At 39.0% G+C, this 18222-nt stretch overlaps 2 protein-coding genes across 3 annotated transcripts in view; both read right to left on the reverse strand.

Annotated features, from left to right (window-relative positions):
- Positions 1 to 1233: 1233 nt before the first annotated feature.
- EIF1AX (eukaryotic translation initiation factor 1A X-linked) lies at positions 1234 to 10031 on the reverse strand. Its single transcript, XM_079323499.1, has 7 exons — positions 9868 to 10031; positions 8924 to 9007; positions 7241 to 7344; positions 5846 to 5896; positions 4355 to 4436; positions 4165 to 4256; positions 1234 to 2586 (listed from the first exon to the last, which is right to left on the reverse strand). The coding sequence occupies exons 1-7, from the start codon at positions 9881 to 9883 to the stop codon at positions 2581 to 2583; spliced, it is 435 nt and encodes a 144-aa protein (XP_079179625.1). The 5' UTR covers positions 9884 to 10031; the 3' UTR covers positions 1234 to 2580.
- Positions 10032 to 11525: 1494 nt separating this feature from the next.
- RPS6KA3 (ribosomal protein S6 kinase A3) overlaps positions 11526 to 18222 on the reverse strand; it is a 74165-nt gene continuing 67468 nt past the window's right edge. For both annotated transcript variants that reach the window (XM_079320361.1, XM_079320362.1), the window contains 3 exons: positions 17562 to 17679; positions 16719 to 16859; positions 11526 to 15604 (listed from right to left, as the gene is read on the reverse strand). In XM_079320361.1, the coding sequence (XP_079176487.1) occupies positions 15482 to 15604; positions 16719 to 16859; positions 17562 to 17679 (382 nt within the window). In that variant the 3' untranslated portion in view covers positions 11526 to 15481. The remainder of the gene's footprint in view (positions 15605 to 16718; positions 16860 to 17561; positions 17680 to 18222) is intronic.

Here is an 18222-nt window from a genome sequence, read left to right on the forward strand (position 1 = left end):
AAGTTTGTATTTTAGCTGTGAGATTAATTTTTGTATCCTTGCTTTCAATTTTGCACTCTAAGGAAACAGCCAGCAGCAATTCTCACAGTTACACAAGAATAATTAAAAATTTATCTAGGAAATACTTTTGCAGATGGAGCATCTTTCATAGCTTTAGAGTCAGCAAACTTGCAATGCTCTAGCTGGCAGCTGCTATTCTACCACTGTTATCTGAAGGAGACATGGGAAAGACAGCTTTTTGTGCAAGCTGTTTTTCCAGCCCAAAGGAAAGAGGCAAGAGGGATGATATCAAGCTGTCTAGATTGGACTGTGAAGGGAGCTTTAGCAGACGACAGAGAAGTAAGGTGGTACTCAAGAAGGCAATACAGTCCTGCTTATGAATAGAAAACTAAGGGTGTTAAGCTGGTGTACTAATAAGAAATTAAGTAAGAATTAATTCATTAATTAAGTAAGAAATTTCCTTAAAATCTGCAGTTTAGGTTGAGCCAGATACGAAGCTGGAAGCCAGACATGAAGACTGGAAGGAACCTCAGGGCAAACCACAACAGATTCTGACAGGAAGAGTTTCATCTTTGACCCACAGCTAATGTCTGTTATACTGAGAACTGCAGGCTCCCTGCAGCAGCAGTGTGTGTGTTTCCCCTTACCACTGACCATGCATCTGCATTTCACATATAGAATATCAGTTTTGGCAAGTACAGTTCCCATAATATCTGAATCTTCAGTACACATTCCCTGCAATTTAATCACTAACATTCCTGCTAGTACAACTGAAAGGACAGACATCTTCTGCACTTGGATCTCAAGAACTTTGAGAGCTTTTAACCATTTTCAGAGCTGCTTATAGCCTGCTGGATACAGTGAGGAAACTACTGAGCTTAGGAGTGGTTTATAATTACACCATTTATGTTCCTTCACAATTGAACCTTACAGATATACAAAGACAGTAAATTGATGAATTTAAGATCAGTTGAGTAAGACAGCTGTACTGGTAGAATATTTCCCTCAATATTTACCAAGCTTTTACAACAAACAGTTAAAAATCCATGAAATATTTGGCAAAATTACTTAATACTAAGAAAATGTTATTCCTACAGCAGGGTAGTTGATCCATAGGGTAGGAAAATAGACACTATAATGAAAGAAAAAGTAAAAGAAAAGACATTTTTACAAAAGCTCTGGATGTTTAAATCTCCTTAAAAAAAACATGTAAAGCAAAGAGGCCACTCCATATTTAAAGCCATTTTGTTTTTATCTACTGGGGTAGTCACTTTACATCATACCAAAAAGACTGTATAAGGAATACAAGTGTTAAGAATCAGATCTTTATGGCACAAAAGGACTTTTTCCATTAACCTGCTTTCAGAGTTGTTAAATACATTATTAAAGACAAAGACACTAAGGCTACCACAAAATAATATTTGCATGATGATGTTAGTTTTTATTCAGTTTCTCATCTGGCTCCTCCAGTCTAAAGGTGAACAAGAATCTTTCCAGTAGTCTGTTTCATTGATTTATTCTGGATTAAAAGATTCTTCCTACTTTTGACACAAACTTATTTTCTTATTTATATTGTTACTCAAAGTTCACATAAACTCTTATGTTGCACCTTACAATGTATGGAATTTCAGATTAAAATAAAACTCTACTCTTAACATAACCTTTTTTATAATGTAAAAAATATTCTACATGTTTAACATATCAAGAATGTTAAGCATTTACTTTGGGGAAAATCTACTTTATGCATTTTTCAGTACAAATCCAACGGTGAAGGCTTTGCACGTGTGTCTCCCTGTTCAGTCGGGCGCCACCCAGTGTTCATCGCCTGCAGCTGCAGCTCGGCCACTGCACCGGCCGCAGCTTCCAAAAAATTGCAAATTTGAGATGCTGCTCACTTTTCATCTTTACTCCTCTCCCACCACTCCCTCCACCATGGAAAATGTACATCTTTGAAATAATGAGTGTTTTTAATTATCAAAATCAGTATAAAAATAGCAGCATGCTACTAGATGTGAAAAGCAGATTGATCATGCATTGAGAGTTTAAATGCAGATTTCTGCCTTCCTCTTATATTATCAAAATCTTTTTTAAAGTTAACATCAAGGCAAGGGGTATAAGGACAGACACTGCATAGTATGATTTGATACTAATCTGAACTGGGTTATTTGCCTTTAATCAAAATTTATGATAATTACAGGGTAAACAATTTTTATTTCAAAATACAAGTTTAACTGGAATTGTAGTGATGAAAGCAGAAGAGGGAAAAATGCAGTCTTTTACAGCCCATGTCACTGAATCTCACTTACATCCAGAGATAAAAGCTCTAACTGGGGAAGAGACAAAATATTTGTGGCATGTCATTGAACCTTTGTGATAATCCATCATTATCCATTTCTAAAGAAATATAAATACTTTAAAACAAACATTGAAAATAAATCCTTTTGATGTAACAAACTACACTCTTTACCGAGAATTTTCAGTCTTCTTAAAAGTAAGGGGCTTCACCCAAAAAATAATTGAAGTATCAATGTAGAACAATCCTTGGAGGAAAAAAGTTGGAATGTAAACCTCTGTTCCAAATTAGATCTGAAAAGCAAAAACACCACACCATGTATTTCATTCAAGGGTATTTTCTATCAAGCAACTCTTTTTTAAAGTTACTTGTACAGTTCAACAGGAGACTTCCTGATTTAGCACAGTCCTGGTTTTGCCTCAGCTCATACCCTGTTTTATTAACACAAGAACAACTCTTCCTTGTTTTTGTCCTCACCAGCTCTGACAATACTAGGGTAGTGCAGGTGAGCAATTCTGTATAACCACAGTATCTACAATACAATCATACATCACTAGAATAGCCATAAATTAGCCCATGATTCTCAAAAATGAAAATAAAACCAAATTTGAGAGTCACTTCCCTAAGTAATGACTTTTTAATCATTCTTCTGACATAAAAAACAAAGCAAAGGCTCCACTGAGTTCCTCCTATTAATAAAGACCTTGGAAGCTGCACTTCATTCCAGAAATATGATGGTGATCCTCAGAGAGGCTACTAACATCTTTTCTTTACATCTTTTACTTTCTTAAAGCATGATATTAATATTTTATTGAAGAGCTGACAAAAGCTTAAAAACAATCATAGCTGCTCACTTAACCTCACACACAAATCCATTAGTTTGCAAATTTGTCCTACAGCTACTTATCTCTTTGATGTCTTACAATAGCCTCATTATTAAAAGCATGCAGTACTAGTTTTTCTGGCTCCAATGAACTAAACCTTCAGTAAGCTGAACAGCCCAAAGTGAAATTTTCAAAAGTCTGAAGAAAATTTCCTCAGCATTTTGATATTTTTAAAATACTTGATCTAATGAATCACATATTGAGAACCTCAAAAAAGTCAGAATAATGTAAGCATTTAAAAAGAATTAGTCATGTTATCAACTCAGAGAGAGGACTAAAAGAATTAAAGCATAATAGTGTTCTTAGAACAGTCTATCCAATTAAGTTAACTCACTGGGTCAGTAAGTTACTACTTATCCTCTCAGCCAGCTGACCCTGCACACATTCATCTCTCAGCTGTAAATTGAAGTGCATCAACTTAGAAAACATTGCACAGCAGATTCTACTTCTGCAATTTATTATAAAATTTGAGTTTTACTACTATAATTTCAGAGTGCATGATCAGTTGCTACAGTTTAGTGGTAAGCAGTAACACAAGTAACTGTGACAGTCAAGGTTATGTTAACTTTAGAAAAACTAAAATCCAGCTTTTAGTAGTTTTTATGTAAACAAAAATGAAGAACTAAAACCTTTGTTTTTTACAAAACAAATCTCTCAATTATTTCTGCAGTTCTGGTGGGATAGTGAGGCTGTCAAACCTACAGAGGAATCGGGGGTGTACAAATGACAGATATTCTATTAGGCACCTTCAGACTGCCCTCCATGTGTGTTTCAGCAGCATGACACCGAGTGTATCACGTGTTTAGGGGCCAGCTCAGGAATGACAGGACAGGAGACAGGACAGAAAGCTGGCACATGCATGCACCACACTACTTCCTGAGAAGCTATCCTGAACACCCATGTATTCTTTGCTGTAGAACTAACAATAGCTTATTGCCAAAGATGAGGGCTTCAAGCATATGATAAAAATACACATTTACTACTTACATCATCAATATCTTCATCATCATCTCCAATATCATCAAACTGGATTTCATCATCATCTCCAGGACCAAATGTGTCTGTTTCGTTGATTTTAGCTATGAAGGAATTTAGAGAAGTTAAAGGAATGCATTCACACTGTGCCAAGACAGAGTATTCTTGTCCAACATGCAATTTGAAGTTCAAAGATCCTTACCATGTTCTGGAAGCTCCCCATATGCTTTCAGGCTTCTGGCTTCATCTGCATTGTATTTTAGAATAACATCAGCCTTGTTATCCTAAATAAGAATTTAGTAGAATGCATTAGTCATCTATGAATGAAAAAATGAAACTATTAACCTCAGTATACTGCATTAGTTACAACAACTATATTATTTACAGTGGATTAACACCTATAATAGTTATAGAAGAACATCTTGTTCTTCCTTCCCCTCCAGTTCCTTTAAATGTGAAGTAAACACATTGGAGTATTTTCATTTCTGCTGAGTGGTAACTTCATTATCTCCAATTACAACTAATTTACAGATTCATAGAATGGTTTGGATTGGAAGGGACCTTAAAGATCATCTACTTCCAACCTCTCTGCCACAGGCAGGGGCACCTTCCACAGGACCAGAGCACTCAATCTGGCACAGAACACTGCCAGGGATGGGGCATCCACAACTTCCCTGGGCAACAAGACAAAAGACAATTTGAGACAAATGAGACATGTTGAGAATTCCACAACTTGACAAGTTCAGTTTCATGCCTTTGAAATGAACCTTTCTTCAGCCAATATAGAGCGAGGTGTTTGATGGTCAATCAGGAATCACAGAATCACTACTTTGAAAGAGACCTTTAAGATCACTGAGGCCAACCCATGCCCTAACACCTCAACTAGACCATGGCTCTGAGTGCCACATCCAGTCTTTTTTTAAACACATCCAGGGAGGTGACTCCACCACATCCCTCGACAGACAAGTCAAGCTCAGTATTTTATCATTCTTTCTGTAAAAAACTTTTGCCCAATATCCAACCTATATTTCCCTTGGCAAAGTCAAAACTGAAAAATTCCTAGTTTTAAGTACTTTAATATATACAGTAAATGACAATATCTTAAATGTTTTATAAACCTAATGCACATTTCAGAAGCAGAATCTATCTTCAACAACTGATGACAACACTAACATTCATGAAAAGCATTGACCTAATAAAAACTTGACAATTGTTTCCCATTACTGTTTATATTAGATAAAGTTAGGCCACTCCATTTTTGTAAATTTAAGTACAAACTAATTACTGATTAATTTGCCTCTTGAGGTAAAAGCCTAAACATCAAAGATCCAAAATTCTGATGACCAAGAGTTCTAATTATCACAATAAAATGTTTGGTACTTGACTCAATCTCCCTTTTGACTATAGAATGCAAATACCAAACAGCTGCATCTGGAAAAAAAAGGTCAAGCTACATGACAATAAGCACCCTCAGTCACAAAGTCTCAGGGTGCAATTTAAAAGAACAAGTCAAACCAGAATTTGTCCACTCATTACAATCTTCCTGTAGTACAAGGAAACTAAAAATCATGATTTAGCACAACTAAATACAAAGTTAGACAGGAATTTCCTCACAATATCTGCTGTAATTTAACAGTAAATATAGCTACTTGTAAAATACTCCTTATAGTGGTATATTATACGGAATTTTTACCTGGTAGTCTCTTAAGCCAATCAATATAATATCAGATGTATTTATCCAGACCTGAAGGAGAAAACATGTGTTACAGAAATTCAACTTCTGTTATGTAACACAAGAACCAAACAGCACATTTAGATTTACAGAGAGACATAAAACATTTCACTACAGCCACCACCTTAATTTTCTAACCAGTATGACAGAAATATCCAATTTAATGTTTTAACAGAAAAACCAAGTTCATAAAGACTCATAGTTACATGATTTTTACATGTTATGGAGCTATTATAGGGTAATCAAACTTCTTTGAAGAGCTTCTAGCCAACAAGGTAGTTATTAAGCCTTAACATCTGAGAAAACAGAAAGAATGCATCAAGGCACTAGTCATGAACTGAGCTCCTCAAGGGCAAAAATTAAAGGAAAACCTGATGAAGGGGGTGATGGACAAGAACAGTGAAGAGCATAAGAAAATGAATGGAGTTGTTTCTATAAACTATATTAACCAGAAATCTGCAGAACAGAATACGCTTTTAAATGCAGAGGGTTGTTCTATGTGGGTTCTATGCCACAATCACTTGTGGGTTTTTTTGGAGAATTTTGAAATTTCCTTTCTTTTAAACATAGGAAATATATAAGTGGTGCTTTTTGTAGCAATAAATTAATTCTGCAGCACTTAGTGTTTATTTATGCACATTCTCCACTACCTTCAACAGTTTGTTGCAAGCAGCTATAGGGCTGGTTACACTGATCCCAAGACATGTGCATTCACTGCTGTACAAAAATTTGAACAATCCAGAATGAAGACTGTTTTGAATGAAGGTCTGTTTTCATAGGAAACAGATTGAGGGACCTCCTCCTTACCACACACCAGCAGAGGACAGGAAGATGCAACACCTGACATGGGCCAGAGGGGACACCATCTGAGAATGGCAAAGTTAAGAATGCAAGCACTTACACCTGACATCCCTGAAGGTAAAAAGCTTTGCAGATTAGCTTTCAGAAATATTTTGGGAACTGATGAAGTGGACAATGAAATAATGGCATTGGAGGTGTATTTTCTAAATAGTCACAAAGTTCCCCATCAGCAATTAGGGAGAATTTTATTATTTTATATATGTATAATCTTCTAGAATATGAAAAGCTTGTATTTCATAAGCAGCTGAAAACACGTTCTTCTGAAATGAACAAATTGAAAGGCAGCCTGTGAGCTTCACCCAAGAGCCAAAGGCTGCCTATTCTTGTGCCAGCAATGGAAATAGAAGGACAGACTAGTTTACTATCAAAAAAGGTAGTTTAAGGTATTTAGTGAAGTAGAAATATTAATTTTTGTAATAAGATACATATCCAAATTTTTACAATTACATATCATGCATAACATCACCGTTCCCTATTGCAATGCTTCAGAATTACCTTTTTTCTTAGCTTCCCTCTGATATGACATAACCTCTTCACACCATCAAAACATAATGCCTCCAGTCTTCCATTGCCTAACATTTTGATCACCTGGGCATATTCTGAAAGAGATGGTAACATACAGAAACACAGAATTATTTAGCCTGGAAAAGATCTTTAGGATCACCAAGTACAACCATTAACCAGTGCAGCCAAACCCACGGCTAAAGCTGTGTCACAAAGTGGCACCAGAGCAAAACTTCTAAACAAACCCAACTTCCAAAGACACCCAGTAACTTTTCCACTGTAACCCAAATTTGCTGTAACATTTTATCAAACATGAACTGCTGAGAGGAGCTTCAAGCACCCACAGAGACTGCTGAATGTATCACAGTTTTGTATCACTGTTGATGCTAACTTTTTCAAATACTTCTCCTTCTTGGCTGCATCCACCCTTTTGCTCCCCCAGAAATGCTTACTATAGAAAATCTCAGCTATCGAGTCACACTCAGACTCTGAAAGTTTATGACAACATCACAGCACCTGTCCTAAAGGACAACATCTCAGTGCTGTCACAGAGGCAGGAGAAAGCTGCACACCCTGTATAACCACCCACTGAGACTATGAATCCCTCTCACAGAGGCTCTGTGGACAACATCCCACTGTCCTTGAAAGGACATATCCTGGTGTTATCAGACACTGCCTGGAAGGCAACCAGCAGGCTTCAGCTGAGGTCTATGAAGCACCTCTTCAACATCTACCCTCAATCTCTTCACCTTGTATTTCATCTTCTCCCTCACCACGCTGCAAAAATCCCATACTGGAAAACTTCACGCAAGTTACATAGTTCAATGAACTACGAGACTGTTCATAACTGAGAATAGTTTCATTAAATAGATTTTGCTTGGGAGATGTAAAGGTTCTTAAGTTTCAGATGTACAAAATAAACTCTTTTTCTGCTTACAATCAACACAAAATACCAGAAATTTGTTCAGTGGCACTACTTCTAAGTGATTTAAATCTGTACCCTTCCCATATTTCTAACAAACCAACTGATTCATTGGTTATTAGGAAAGCACTTGCATTATGTGAGCAACCACCAGAGTGTGACACACAAGACAGGGCGAGCTGAAAGGGAGGTGAGCTCACTGTCACCAAAGGCAGAGCAGATGGGAATCCCAGTCATTCCCTGGCTGAACTCTCTTGTGCCTTACTCCACCTGACAGCATCCCACCTGTTTCAATAACTGCTAGACTTCCAGCCCAGGAGACAGAGCAGTGAGATGAGCTGCTTAGACACATCAGTGACTTTGGGGAGCTCAGTGAAGGATCCAAGAGATGCTAGATTCCATGTAAAACACAAAGTGGGACTGTGCATCCCAGGGACAATTATTGGCAAAACTGAACCACATCTGCTAGCCCAGCTGCTCACAGACTCTCAGACAAAGCTATCAAGAAGTTTCTAGAGAATGTTTGCTCACTCTTTTACACAGAGCATTGAATTAAGGTCAAGAACAGGGGAAACTTCATTCTTAAGTGGTGAAGCTATTGAAAATTTCCCTTCTCCTACTGTCTTTCCCTTACACTCAGTATGTCATTTGGAATTCAAATACAAACCAAATAAGAATAGCTCTCTCTATTCTGCCTGATACAGTATGTGACTGAAAAATATGACATTGCCATACTATAGTTAAAAACTCACCTTGCCCATCTTCTTTGAACACCAGTTCTCTTTTTTCTGATTCATTCTCGTTCTTACCTCGTCGCCTGTTTTTACCTCCTTTGCCTAAATTAAAAGTGGGAGAAGTAAAAAGCGTGTGTTACTGTCTATATACAATGAGTGAAAAAAATCAGATTAATGGCGACTTTTATGCTTGCACTCTATATGGCTATTTTAAGTATCCTATCCAAATCTAGATTTTTATGCTTACTTTTAAGTCTAAATTTTCAGCTGAGTAGTAACAAAGTAATTAAACGTTAGAATCTCCACCGTTTAAGATGTCCTGGTTGCTCTGGAGTGACAGCAGCCTTCAAAAAAGATTTTCACAAGATGGCCATTTTCAGTTTCTGTAATCCCTGCTACCAAATACCTCAAAAAAACCGGTGGTATAGCCTGATGCACGTAATCATCAAGAGCAGATAAATAACTTCTGTTACTGTGGTGCTGAAATCCCTGAAATACTCAGAAGGAAGCTTACGCTCCAAGTGAAGCTGCCCTTTTTAAAAGGCACACACGTGGCAACAGGATCAGATGCTTTTCACGAAGAGCATCAGAGCAGCTCATGCTTGCCCCGCTGTTATAATCTGCTGCTCCCCTCCCTCACGGTTTCTGCGTTTCCTTTCCGGGGTAGGAGCGAAGGGGAGCGGCCGCAGCGCCGCCCGCCCGGGGCGGAGGGGCCCGGCGCCTCCCGGGCAGGGCCGCTGCTGACGGGCGAGCGGCGGCCGGGGCCTCCCGCGGCCGCCCGGGCCCCAGCGGGCTCGCCGCGCGGAGCGGCGCGGGCCCGGCACCGCGGCTGCGGCAGGGCCGCTCCGCCCGCCGCTCCGGCCTCCGGCGGCGCCCACGTGAGGGGCCCGGGCCTGCCCGGCGCCACCGCACCCGGCTGCGGCCGCGCCGCCGCGGGCCCGGCCGAGGGAAGGGCGACTCACCTTTATTCTTGGGCATGGCGCCGAACGCTCCGCCGCGGAGGGGCTGCGGGAGGGGCGGCGGGAGGGGCTGCGGGCGGGGGCGGCGGTTCGGGCTCGGCGGCGGCTCCGGGCGGGACCAGCGGCGGGGCCGGGGCTGCGCGGGCTCGTGCGCTGCGCTCCGGCCGCTGCGCCGACCCGCAACAGCGCCCCCGCGCGGCCCGGCGGACTGCGGCCGCAGGAACCGCCCACGGCCCCGCCCCGGGAACGGGAGCGGGACCGGCCCCGCCTGGCCCGGCCTCGGGAACGGGAACGGGAACGGCCCCGCCTGGCCTGGCCTCGGGAACGGGAGCGGGACCGGCACCGCCTGGCCCGGCCTCGGGAACGGGAACGGCCCCGCCTGGCCCGGCCTCGGGAACGGGAACGGCCCCGCCTGGCCCGGCCTCGGGAACGGGAACGGGAGCGGGACCGGCACCGCCTGGCCCGGCGAGGCGCTTTGGAGTTGGCGAATAAGGAGAAGCAGGACAAGCCGGCCCCGGGACCCGCACAGCGCTCCGGGCAGCCGTGTTGGTGATAAATCCTTCCAGTGCCTGCAGGACCTGCCAGGAAAGGGGCGAGACTTTTCACAGGAGCTCGTAGTGACGGAACAAGGAGGAATGGGATCAAATTGAAAGAGAGTAGGGTTAGATGAGACATTAGGAATAAATTGTTTATGTGCGGGTGGTGGGGCGCTGGCACAGGCTGCCCCAGCTCCGGAGTGTCCAGGCAAGGCTGGGTGCGGCTCTCGTGGGAGGTGCCCTGCCCACGGCAGGATTCTCATGCTCCATTCCAACCCAGACTATTCTGTGATCCTGTAAAAAAAAAAAGGGTATGAAGGTGACGAAGGCTGACAGCAGGAGCTGTGGTGTACCAGCCCCCGTTTCTGCCTCTGCAGAATTTCTGGAGGCTTACAAATTATCCAGTTTACTTGTAAATAGATTTAAAAATGTTTTTAGACAGGCAGGATAAAGCTTTGCATGAACAAAGGGCCACAACTATGCCCACCTTTGTTCTCAGGTGTGAATTTCACTGAGGGAATCACAGTACCCTTGCTCTGTATCCATTACCAAACCTCTCCATGTTCTGATGCCTTGCTTTTGGTACACTTTGCAAAACTGCTGGTGACATTCCTCACAAATTCCTCACAAATCACAATTAGTGCAATTTTTTTTAGACTATGCAACCTTTGAAAATCTTCCATATTTTCCAGGTTGCAAGGGTAAAAAGAACATGGTCCTATTCTGTATGGAGTGCTTCTGCACATAATATTATGTTTCAAATGTTTTCAAAGTGCATTAATTATCCAACATGCCTGTATTTTCAGTGTCTAGAGCAATGCAGATATTGCAAATGTAATTTAGCAGCCTCCCAGTAAGTGGTACTTTAAGTTGACTGCATTCTGATGGGGTATTAAAATACAATATCCTTGCACTGCAGTCTTCTTGTATGCTATATCAGGTCTATAAGCACCAGCTGAACATGAGTTTTTCCTTTGTTTCCATGTTTGCTTTCCTCAACATGCTGCAGTGTCAGGACACTTGCTCTTTACAAACCCTTACAGTGTGCTGTGAAGGTAGTTCAGAGTTAGTGATGAACCAGCAATGACTTCTGTAACTGGTCAGAACAAATGATTACACAAAACAGCCCTTTAAGATGTTTGAAAGTTTATTCATAGTAGAAATTTCAATTTCTTTTGAAGACTACAAAACCTGCCATTAGACAGGAGAACAAGCAATGATAACTTTCCAAAACTGTTCATAGTTACATCTGGAACAGTTTTAATTACACATGAATAGCATGATTGGAACATCTCTTAGATCAGACTCTGAATAAAACAATCATTTAAAGTATTCAGTACAATTAATTATTTTTTTAAACTAGCATTTCAGTTCTATGACAGCAGTGCCAAGCATCTAACAGATGCTATTGTAATGGTCTAGAACAAGGTACAATACCACTGATTTCCTGGAACAGTACCCTAGACTCACTTACATGCCATGCTGAGAAAACTAGTATAAAGTATGATTGTATAGAATCGTAGAAAAATATTTTATCTGTGATTTTGTAATTTTTTAAAAACTGTTTAAGTAGACTTCCCCCCCAGCTAGGTTGCAAAATAATTACATCCCTCATAAGTACAACTTCCCTTTGATTAGGTCAAGAGTATCAAGATAAAGCTAATCATTTACATCATTTTCATAAGTGAAAATGCATCTATTAACCACTGCTGCTTAGTAAGGGCCAGCACATTTTGAATCCTTTCCTTCCAATAATAGAAAAGCACAGCTTTAGTTGGTAACACCACGTTTACAAAAGGAAAACACACACACACACACACAAATCCCAGACATGTAAATCTATTTTGTTATGGCCTTGTCTCTTCAGAAAAGAAGTTTTAAATATTTTCTTGAAAAACTCCTCTTAAGTTTCATTCAATGTTATAGTGATCATGAACATAGAACTTTGCCCTTACTGGACATAGATGGCATTTAACAGGTATTGCAACTACACTCTTCCCTCTGTTCCCTCATGCTCTTAAGCACAGTAAATTATAATTTCACACTAGAAAAATTAAAAACAAACCACGGTCAACACAGAAAATTCACCTGCATTCTCCTTTTTTAATCTTTTATGACTCTGTGAGTCATTTGCTTGCCATGTTTTGCAGACCAAGCAGCAATCCAGCAATGATGAACACAGTGTGTCATATACTCACATTCTAACAGAAAGGTGCTGAGACTCAGAGAAGCATTATGTGGGTTTCTTTATAGGTCATAAAAACTGCAGCTATAAAAACATGAAAAAAAGGTGAAAAGCCATGACATGGATACCAACCAGGAAGTAAGGTACATAAACCTGGCCTGTAAAATACACCTGCCTGATTAGGCAGGCCTTTTATACCTTGATTTAGAAAGAAACTTAAAAATATAGTGGATCTAGACTTCAACAGATTCAGCTTAGGCTGTGCTAATTTTTTTCGTTTTGCTACAATTTAAAATGTTCACCCTCTGCTGATATATATATATATATATATGATTAATAGCAACATTTGTAAAATCTAGACTAAATTAATGTAGATATGTAAAATGAAGGAGTTTACTTTGCTTCACTATTTAGCTAATGATTGGTGAGCTTGAAGACCACAAAATACAGCTACAATAAAACTACTGAAAGTATTTTTATATTATTTTAATGTGGATATTGCCAATAGTGAGGCAGCTTAACACTTCCTCTTTTTGGTTTGTTCTTTGCCAGGTACCCATATAATCACAATGAACAGAGGAGGAACTCCTTCCTGAAGTGAAATGTTATTACTGATACACTGGCAAGTACTGCCATCTTTTTATTTCAACAGCATTTAAATAATTTGGTTGGCTAGATATGACAATCTTCTAATTAACACCTTAAAAACCACCAGAAGGTACATTTTCTAGATTCTGAGAAGCCTGACTTGAAGTTGCTCACAGAACATTTTTTTCAGAGGTAAGGGTAAGGTTTTACTAAATTCCTCTGGAACTGCTGACACTGTCAACAATTTAAGATGGCCTTTTTCTGCCTTTACTGAAAAATGTTTCTTGAAGGAAGGGTAGATGCATCTCTACAGCTAAAAGGAAATTCAATGCTAGAACACCAAGTAAGGGAAAAATACTGTTTGCTTGGGAAGACCTGTGATTTCAAATTTCTGAGAGCTAGGCTAATTTAAGAATCCTTGTTTATAAAACCAATTTCTTCACAATTATATCATGGATTAAATATTTAGCAAATTTTTAAGGGCAATAAAAGTGGGATCCTTTGCAAATCTAGCAATGAAAGCTTCCCCAAGGAACTCGGAAATTCTGGCAGAAGAAACAATCCCATTCAGATCAAATTTGTGGTGCCATAAAGATGATTCTTCCTTTCAACAAACCTCTGATGATTCCAGGGAAATAAGCCAATAAATCACCATAAAAGAAATTTAATACTGCTAAGCCAAGAAAATAATTTCTTATGCAAAACACAAAATGGCATTTTTCACCAATAGCCATTCACCCAGATCCATATTTTATTAAAGCTGGAATTCCCAATAGTCATTTTCATATCTGGAAGGACTTTACATAGCCTATAATTTTTGTGGAATGGAACACTCACTGTATCCAAACACATTCCAGTGCCCCTTCTCATTTGGGCAGTTTCATCTTTTCAAGACCAGCCATTAAGAGGGGCCTTTAATTACTTTAGACATCAAGAGGTCAAGAGAATTAAAAGTTTATATCAGTATTTAAAGTGAGTCTTCCACCCTCGTTACTAACTCATTTCCATCTGTGGAAAAGTGAGGATGTTTCCTCTGAATGGCTTCATCTTACCTGACTGGGATGACACTGTTTTCATGGTAAATTAAAATGACCCTTTCCAATCCAAACAGATCCTTATGACTTGCCTCTCATTTGCTTTAAAGTCAATTAAAATTAGCAGAAGGTGATTGACAGAACATTAGATCCATCAATTTTGCAACTGATGCACATGAATGCAGGTAAAACCTACTCTTTGCAGGCTGCTGCTTATTAGCAACCAATATGTTTTGCTTTATCTTCAAACGTTGCCTTTCTTCTAATAATGCCAACATTCATTCACTGAACAATTCCTTTGCAGCTTAAACAAAAGTAACAGAATACAGATAAAATATTAACAATGGATTATAAGAATAAACCATATAGAAATGTCCTCTATCAGAAGATATTTAGCAGTAATTCCTGAGTCCAGAGATTAGATGGGAGAGACTAAAAGAAAGGGGAGGGGTAACAATGACAGTGAAATATGGAACAAGTTATCTTTTCTCTGGCTTACATTACCTATAGGATATATAGTATGGTGAGAGATTCACTGTTTAAATTTCATAACATGACATGTGGCATCAAAAACACAGAAATGTAGAAAAGACATAGGCAAGGAAAACTACTTATCCATAGTATTACATTCAATAGCTGTTTAACAGTCAGGCTTCTTTCAGAGCTGTCCAACAATACTGATTAATCCAGGTGAACTGTTTAATCAGATTTACTTGTCATAATGATTAATAATATCTAAGTAAAACAAGGCATGTATACATTAAAGAAAACAGCACAGAAATGTACTGCTTGTGAACTGTTTACAAAAACATACAAAATGTTGGATGGCACAATGTATAGTGCTAATATAAACAGATTGTTTAAGCTAAGTGCTTAACATAAACTGTCCATCTCAACCTGTAACAAAGAATATTTTAGGGGTCAAAAAAAATATTCCTTATAAAAATAATGCTATGTGGTGCAGAGTGCTTTATTCAGTGTATTTTTGACAGAGGTGGCATTTGTAATTCTTCTGGTTTACTCAGTCGCAAACATGATCATTTTCTTGGTTTCCACTTGTCACTCCATTTGCAGCTCCAGTAAGATCAGTAACTTGCCATCAACAGTTTAAAGCGAGAGTAGATGAAAGCAGTAGCAGCAGCAGGAGCAGCAGCATTATAGGTACCAGCTGGGACAGAGTGTGCTTGCAGGTATCTGTCAGGTATGTGCTACCTGTCGCCATGATTTGTGCTATCATCTTATGCCATGGTACCAAGTGTCTGCTTGAGGTCATTTCACAGGGCTGTTGAGGTAATTTTTTTTATACCTCTCCTCTGAGCAAGAGTAGAACGGCCAACTGGCTCCAAAACTGGTGACTGATTGCGATTCAAAGCAGAGTAAGTGGCTGCCATTGCACCCTGTGGGGAGAGGGGAAAAGAACAGTGTGAGTATGTTGTGACTGATGCACACACTACAGCAGTGCTAAATGCCAGAAACCCTGAACGAGTTCTGATTTTTAGTCTATTTTCATCTACAAAACAGCAACATACTACAGCATTACTCAAGTCCTAGCAGTGTTAGGAGTGAGTGTTTTTGAGGGTAATAAATAGTTTTACATTGCTTAAAGAGTCAAACCCAGAAGTTATAAGCTAGATTGCCAAATTAAGTTCTGTCACTATGTTGTGTCAAAGAGCTGGGGGATGAAATCCCATTGGTAGACTGTCTCTGCTTGTCACTTATATAACCATTTCAGTTTCCAACAAAATAGTTTAAAAACACCCACATTATTCAGCACATAAAGTTTATGTTAGAAAAATTTAGAAAGTTGTGAGCTGTGGGATAAGAATTCCCCCACTTCCCACTTGTGTTTTTGGATGCTAGAAATTTCTAATAGCTGACTCAGAGAGTGTGTTAATCATATTCTTCAGATCCCTTTTATGTTGCACAAGAGATTCTTGAAAGTAGGACTGAAAACAAGGTTGAATACAAAGAAGTAGAATTCAATTATTTTTGATTTTCCTCTGCTTGTTCAAAGTGAAGAAGTTCCAGGTTGTTTCAGACAGAGTGCAGAAGGTATGACACCATGATAATTAACACTGCCCGTTTGACTTCTTTTCCTGTGATCACAAAGTATTCTGTTTTCCTTTCATTACTGGCAAGTACCCTCCAATGAAACTGTGAAGTTAGCCAATGATTTTACAGCTTGCCTGTAGTCACCTGACATGTTTCACTATGAGAAGAATGATTTATGTTGGTTCTCAAAGCACTTAGGCCTTCCAGAGAAGTGTCAGTCCAACAAGAAGTCCAAACACAAGAAAATGAAAGTTTTCAAATATATGAGATTTATCACCTGTAAGTGGTTTCACATTAAATCCTATTACATATTAGAAGTTAATTTTATGGCTTAGTGCAACATCCCATCATAACAACTTTTTCACAGTATTTAGAGGAGACATCCTCACTTTAAAAACAAAACTCATTCTGTTTACACTAATTTTGGCTAAACAGCAAGCTGAAAAAATACGTACTTACCTTCACTAAATGGGGAGCATCCTGCCTGTTCAGCTGGTATTGAGGCAACTGGTCACAGTGAACTATCCACGGGTGACTGAGAACTTGGGCTGCAGTCAGTCTTTGATGAGGGTCAACATGGAGCATTTTTGAAACAAGGTCCTGTCAACAAAGGTCAATGGAAATAACAGCAGAACTTCAACTTTAAAAAGATTAATAGTTCAAAACTATAAAAGAAGATTCTAGAAGTATAAAAATATGTTCATAATGTCAGTTTTAAACAAATGAAAAACCAGCAAAGCTAACAGTGCATCTTTTAATTATGTGACTTAATAGACATTTGGCAACACACAAAAGGAAGGTATCCAATTAAATGTGGAAAATTTTAGCATTTTAAGCATCCATATAGAAGGGCGTAAAGGACTGCACACTGAGGTTCAGAGTATTTGCTGTCAAAAATAGAATTCTCAAAAATGCAATGCTTAATTGGTTTTCATTTTCATGATTTAGACTGTCTGTATGATTTTTGAATGTCACACATTCACATGAAATTCTATGAAAGCACCTCTCACCATGGATAATTATGTGTGTGAATACTGATAAAACACTATATTTTTAAGGACAGCTGTTAAACTACTACAGTGTGAGGCACACCTCTTCTTTCCTCCTACATGCAAGTGACTGCTGAAACATGAACAGATCAAAAACAGGAAACAAAATTCTAGGCACATAAGGGACCAGTATTATAATATAAAACCAAGTAGAACTTACCCAATCATTTATGATACAACATATACATTATAATCAACATGTTACATTGCAACCCATTCCTTATCTCCCAAGGGACAAAGCAAATACACTTGCCTTGGCTGTGTCTGAAACAGTGTTCCAATAACCACCGCTGAGGGAGAACTTTCCACTTCCTATTCGGGCCAAAATCTCCTCTGGGGTGTCATCAGGACCATTTGCAAAAGGAGTGTAACTATTTAACCAAACAAACTTAATGTTAGTAACTTCCACAACTGGGCCTCAGTAAGTATAAATCTGATTACAAGTTCAACATAATTATAGGCAACAAATAGTCAAACAGTTGTAAAAAGAATTTATTCTTAACATGTGAAAATACATAGCACTGACTATAGATCTGTTTTTATTGTATGTATTCCCTCTGTATTTAGTCTGAAAAGTAGATTTTTCCTATTGCAGTTCAAATACTGGTGGTTCCTGAATTACAGAAAGCATTCCTAAAGCTTTCATTTTCTAGTGAAGTGTTAAACAAATCCATTCTGTTGCAAATCTGTCTGAGAAAGAATAAATGCTGGTTTAATGCCAGAGGAAGAAAGGTGCATCAGTTTTCCTTGCTTGACTATACATACTCTTGCTGCTATCAGAATGCTTCCAACCAAAAAAAGAGATACACTTAAAACCATGTATGTCACTTATTTATTTTAAAATAATACGAAAATCTTTGATGATGTTAACCAAAATGGCAATCTGATTAACCTAGCATAAAAAGATAGTTGCT

The sequence above is a fragment of the Erithacus rubecula genome (genome assembly GCF_903797595.1).
Source record: "Erithacus rubecula genome assembly, chromosome: 1".
Classification (NCBI taxonomy): domain Eukaryota; kingdom Metazoa; phylum Chordata; class Aves; order Passeriformes; family Muscicapidae; genus Erithacus; species Erithacus rubecula.

Bases quoted from the DNA above. Each gene is read 5' to 3' on its own strand.
- EIF1AX (XM_079323499.1), bottom strand. The intron at 5,897-7,240 runs GTAATTCTGAAG...TTTCTCCTTCAG, and splicing joins GAGGGAAGCTAAGAAAAAAG to GTCTGGATAAATACATCTGA. The intron at 4,257-4,354 runs GTAAGGATCTTT...ATTCCTTCATAG, and splicing joins TGGGGAGCTTCCAGAACATG to CTAAAATCAACGAAACAGAC.